General features: G+C 37.7%; 1 protein-coding gene across 1 annotated transcript in view; it reads right to left on the bottom strand.

The window, feature by feature from the left end:
• Positions 1-1,119: 1,119 nt before the first annotated feature.
• Positions 1,120-5,794, bottom strand: part of npc1l1 (NPC1-like 1) — a 15,058-nt gene continuing 10,383 nt past the window's right edge. Inside the window, exons 14-21 of the mRNA XM_010774697.1 lie at positions 5,651-5,778; positions 5,414-5,543; positions 5,276-5,331; positions 4,982-5,132; positions 4,317-4,548; positions 3,634-3,747; positions 3,384-3,546; positions 1,120-1,685 (exon numbers count right to left, since the gene is read on the bottom strand). Coding sequence (XP_010772999.1) covers positions 1,456-1,685; positions 3,384-3,546; positions 3,634-3,747; positions 4,317-4,548; positions 4,982-5,132; positions 5,276-5,331; positions 5,414-5,543; positions 5,651-5,778 — 1,204 coding nt within the window. The 3' untranslated portion in view covers positions 1,120-1,455. The remainder of the gene's footprint in view (positions 1,686-3,383; positions 3,547-3,633; positions 3,748-4,316; positions 4,549-4,981; positions 5,133-5,275; positions 5,332-5,413; positions 5,544-5,650; positions 5,779-5,794) is intronic.

Raw genomic sequence — 5,794 nt, forward strand, 5'->3', positions numbered from 1 at the left:
CTAGGGGCTGAATCTTATCAGCCCTAACTATAAGCTTTATCAAAAAGGAAGGTCTTCAGCGCACTCTTAAAAACGGATAGGGTGTCTGCCGCCCGAACATCAACTGGAAGCTGATTCCACAAAAGTGGAGCTTGATAAGAAAAGGCTCTGGCTCCCATTGTAGGACTGACTCTAGGAACAACCAATGATTGGGTCTGAAGCCAGTAAGTGATGGTAAACATTTTTTTACTTTTACTTTATCTATTCATCTTCTTAATTAAAGGAGCTCTTTTATGCTCATTTTCAGGTTCATATTTGTATTCTGTGCCTTTACTGTGTCATTGATACATGCTTTAAAGTTCAAAAAGCTTTTTATGTTCCTCATGCCTGTGCTGCAGCACCTCTTCCCCCACTCTGTTTGAAACCAGAGTCCAGTGTGCTCTGATTGGTTAGCTGACCAGCTCTGTTGTGATTGGTCAACCACTTAAAGATGTCCCGCCCCTTACCCTATCTCGTCGGTGAGTTGGAGCGCTAGCGAATAGAAGTGCGATTGTTTCATAGTGATGTCTGTATGAGTGTGGGAGAGAAACTCCTTCTGGAGGGAACACAGGGATGTTAGCGTCTGCAGACCCTTTACATGCACACAAACCTATACACACTACAGGTAAGGGGAAACCCCAAAAGCATTTGAAGGCAGCCTCTAAAGAAGAGGTGCAGTTTATCATGACCAGACACAAATATGGAAGGACAAAGAAAAGATAGAACAAACAAAACTCTGTTTAATAACTTTTCAGTAGAAACCTTTGCATGAAAGTACAGGAAGGGCATTATCAGTTTACCATATTTATTTATATATTTAATATACAATAGCTGTCAGTCACATACAATTGTATGGATGTTAAAGAAACTAGTGTTTCGAGGCTTTTCTTCTATGTACCATAAATACAATTATTATACAAAAAGATGATTCTAAATGTTTAAACACATTAAATATTTTTTTTATTTTACAGCAATTTTCCATGCTATGCTATTGAAGAAACTATAACATGAAAAGATGGAGTGTGTGTTCCTTTAAATCCCTCTAAACAGTGCTAATGTAAAGTGTTCACACATACAGAATAATTACATTTAATACAAAAACTACAAAATGACTAATTCAAGAACATTTGTCGACTTCCTGTCCTGTCAAGAAATTCCACAATAAAAAAAAACAAATCTAGCCCGGCTCCAGACGTGTAGTGTGGAGGCAGGAAGGTTGACTCTCTTTGTCGCATTGCTTGGATATATTGCACAACTGTGTCTTCAGTCCCACCAGTCCATTTCTGATTGAGGTACATAGTAAAGTGAATGATTTCCATAGGGAGCCAAATAGTTGACTCCTTGTTTGTTATCTCTTTCCTGTTTCTGTGTCCATCCTTGTTCAGTTTGCTACACAAGTATTTACTCATCAGAGCTTTAAAACTGTTTTTTTGGCGCTCAGAAGCTATCGATCTTCTCCTCTTTCTCCTGCTTTTGATTCTCTTCAATTTGTGAAGGACTGCTGGCGTCCTTTGTAAGGTTTAAGTCCGGGTACTGTCTTATCTCGCTGTCTTCAAAGCTCAGGTTATCATAGATATGTCTCATATTGTTCCTCATCTCCAGCTCCCTGGCGGCCTTCGCTTTGAGCTGCTGGTGCTGCAGCAGCACGGCTTTGTTCACACCAGGACCTGAGCAAGGAAAAGAACGAGGTGTGAGTCAAATATATTCAGATGTTCTCAAAATCTCTTTGCATAATTTTTTTAATCATTTTCAATGTTTGTTTGTTTTTTAAATACAATTGTCACAACTTTTATTGCATCCATTTTTTTTCATGCTTCAAAACCTTGTTTTTGTTTATTTGCCAAAAGCCACCAAAAGGAAAAGTTGCTTTCACTTTGATTTAACGGTACTCGTCAAAATGTTTGGATATTTTTTCACCATGCTAATCAACCAGAGTTTTTTCATTTTTCTCATTTTTTATTTTAGTTATATGGGTCTTTTTACAGAAAAGGTGGAAGTGCTGTCACTTACTTTTGCAGACACCAAAATACATGACGTTGACCTAATACTCACATTCATTATATATTTTGAATAAATAGAGATTGTCTTTGCAATGGTACTAAATAAAAAATTAATAAAAGATGGTTTTATACGTAAATTGCAATTTATTTAAAATGCCAAGTTCAAGGAACTGCCTTGTCACTTTGATCATACATGGAAGTGGAGCCTATAGTTTTAATTTAAAATATTTTTTCAATAAATAAATCTAATTTATATTTACATAACATTACAAGCATTAAATATAACACTGAAATGGTAAAAAAAAAAAGCAAATTATTATTAATAATATCAAATAAATGTCAGTCATTACGTTACGTCATTGGTGTTACTGCTACACAAAACGCTTTTATTTTGAAATAATGTACTGTCTCTGAAGTGCCTCCTGTAACAAGAGATCATTTGAGGCAGTGCAGTGGACAAAGACATAAGGAAAGTCAGATACTTCTTACTTTGTTTGTTAAAGGTGTCATTTTATCTTCAAATTTTACGTGCGTCATCCAAGTCTGTCATTAGTGTTACTCATTTCATAGCCCTAGGGGTGAACATTTGAATGGGAAAATGTATTGTATTGAAGAGTTAAACGATTTTGATATTGACTGAAGCCATATTTGGTCTTGACACATTGCAGCCATTTTGTTAAAATGGTAGTGTTTTCTCCAAATTGTCACTGGTGTTACCGTCACTGGTGTTACTCTTCTTCCTGGTAACACGTAACACCAGTGAAATTCCTATACAAATAAGCATTGTATAAAGTATAAAAATAATTAAAAAAATAAAAATACTTTAAGCTCTACTTGTTGTGGATTCATCAAGTTAAGAGTTAGTTATTGCTATTTAACAGGTTTTAGATGTTTTTAGAAGGAATATATTTCAGCAGATTTGTATCACCCAGATTCCACCTTTTCTGTAGAATGACCCATATACTATTTCATATCACAGTGAGCTTTTGAGATTAGGGTCTTCAGTAGCTAAATTAATAAAATATTTATTTGTACCTCCTTAGAGATTTTGATCATTTAATTGAACATGTATTTTTCAAGTGATTGATCAAACGATTTAAGAATGTTTAGAAATTTAAAAAAATCGGATAATCAACTCCTAATCTATGATAAATTAGCCGCATGCAAGTATTGATATTGCAAATTGTCGACGATTGTACTGTTTTGAACACGTACCAGAACAAGAGCAATTTCTATAATAAATGCTAATTGCAAAGATTAAAACTTCTCACTCAAGAATTGATTTAGTGAAACTGAGATAGACTGCAATGTAGCTTTTCAAACCTCTTTGTTACATATATAAACACGCACCTATAAAGTACTTACCAAAGTAGCTGAGCAGCACAGGGAGGAATATGAGTCCGTGAGCCATCCCCAAAAGTGTGATGACTAAGTTTAATCGGAAGAAGAAGATCTGGATGAGCTGCGCTTTGGCAAACGCCAGCACGAGGATGCCTGGCAGGTTGGTCATAGCAACACCAGCAAACACCTACAGGGTCAAAAATACATATATTTATAAAAATCTAATGTTTGTATTTAAAAATGTGTGCACTGGTTTGTCTTATGGTTAACTCACCGCGCTGCCCATGTTGGCCGTAGCCTCCTTGGCTCTTTCTACACGTGTTGGTTTAGTGCTGAGTGCAAAGGATCTCGTCATATGAGACACAAACTCCACCGAGATGCCCACCGCCTGCAAACAACACAGAGAGAGTAGGCAAGTAGAGTAAGAAATTAGAATATAAATGTATTTGAAACATCTTGCTCTTCTAACAATGACATATAACATCACAGATTGTCTACAAGACATATAAAAAATACTAAAGTAAGATTATAGCAATTTAGTTTTGCACCTGCATAATGAAGGGGACCTAAAAAATGACTGAAGATCTAAAAAGATTATTGAAATTAGAGCAGCAGAGGCTAAAATATCTGGATTTCTAGTACCTTAATCTGGAACTAGGAACACCTTTTGCATGTTTTTCCAAAAAAAATTCAACTACCCGAATTGGCGGAGAATTTTTAAAACTATGGGTTACTTTAACAATATTGTTTTTTCTTCCTTTATAATTAATAATATTGATATTCGCAACTGTGTTCTCACAGCTAAACCAGTTAACCTAGCATATTGTGTCAAATAAATCCCTTTAGTGAAACAGAAAACCTCATACAACTGTCTTCACAGGATGAGAAGTACTCCTTATTACCAGTAAAACTATCTTCATATGTAAGATCAGCGCAGTGCCTCTTTAATTGTCTTACCGTGACCAGGTTGATAAGGGCGACGGCGTTGTAATCGATGTTCCACAGAGTCATGACCCCAACAGTGTCCACGGTGATCATGATGATGGTGATGAGGTTGAGCAGGCCGGAGCGCAGGTCCAGACCGAGCAGCAGACAGCACACCACGAAGGTGGGCAGCAGACACAGGGAGATGTTGAACAGTCCCTCTGGAACAATGGTCAGGTACTGCTCATAAAATACATTGGTCACCCTGGAGGAAGGAGAGAAGACAAACAATGGTCAGAAATGACAGACAGCAAAGGTTTAAAGGGGGCCTATTACAGGGGTTTTCTCTTTCCTATAGTGTGTTATAAAGGTTTGTGTGCATGTAAATGGTCTGCAAAGGCTTAAATCCTAAAGTTCAAGCTAGGGAGAGTTTCTCTCCCACACACTTCATTGGACTTTTAAGGGGCGGGACATCTCTAAGCCATACAACAGAGCCGGCCAGACAACCAATCAGATCAGACTGGGCTCTGGTTTCAGACAGAGGGTGAAAAGAGGTGCTGCAGCACAGGCAGTATGAGAAACTAAAGAGCTCTTTGAATATTGAAGCATGTTCCCAAATCACAGTAGAGACACGAAATAAGAAAGAATCGTTTTTGTAAGATTATCAAGGTAAGATACAGTTAAATGAATGTACATACGTGTAAGGAAATACTTCAAAGTCGGGTGAGGTGCCTTCGATTTTCCTCATGGTCATTGTGATGTTGTGGGCTAGCGCTCTGGCCATCTTGAGTGCAGCAGTGAATTCCTGCGAGTTGGTTAACGGTGTGTGGTACGCCATGAACCGAGAGGCTGGGAGCACAGGGAAGAAAACATTCATTAATTGAATTTAGGCGCTTCTTCTATTTCATATGAATAGTTGTTGATTTTTTCAATATCTTCCATACAAACAAACTACATAATATATCTTTAATAGAAGATTTTAAATGACTAACCTATAATTTCTCCTTTTTCATCCATCACCACCGCTTTGTCATAGGCACCAAGACCTCTGTTGAAAGAGATAATAAGCAGTCATGATATTGTTTTCATGTTGTGATGTTTTAAAGTGTGTACATGTGCCGCTAACACACCCTTTGGGGCACTGCAGGTCAGGTCTGTTACCCAGGAAGTCAGGCAGGAAGCGGTTGAATTCTTCCTTAGTGGGCCTGAGGACGCCATCTGGAGGAATTGACATGCACTTCTTGGGACAGAGAAAACCAGCTGTTGACACATAAAAGCAGATTAGGTATGAATAAAAGAAGGGGAATAGCTTTCATCATAAAAGCAAATTAAATGTAAAGAGAGTTTGTTACTGTGGTTATTCTTACATTCGCTTGCAGGACAGAACTTTCCAGCATTTGGGCCGAAGGCGTACAGACGACAACATTTGGATCCTGGGTTCAGCCAATCAATGAAGTCGTCCACCCAGGAGTTAGAAGGAATACCCAAGTATGATCTAGGGACAGGGGGGG

This window comes from Notothenia coriiceps, unplaced genomic scaffold (genome assembly GCF_000735185.1).
Source record: "Notothenia coriiceps isolate Sejong01 unplaced genomic scaffold, NC01 NC01_scaffold00014422, whole genome shotgun sequence".
In the NCBI taxonomy this organism is placed as follows: domain Eukaryota; kingdom Metazoa; phylum Chordata; class Actinopteri; order Perciformes; family Nototheniidae; genus Notothenia; species Notothenia coriiceps.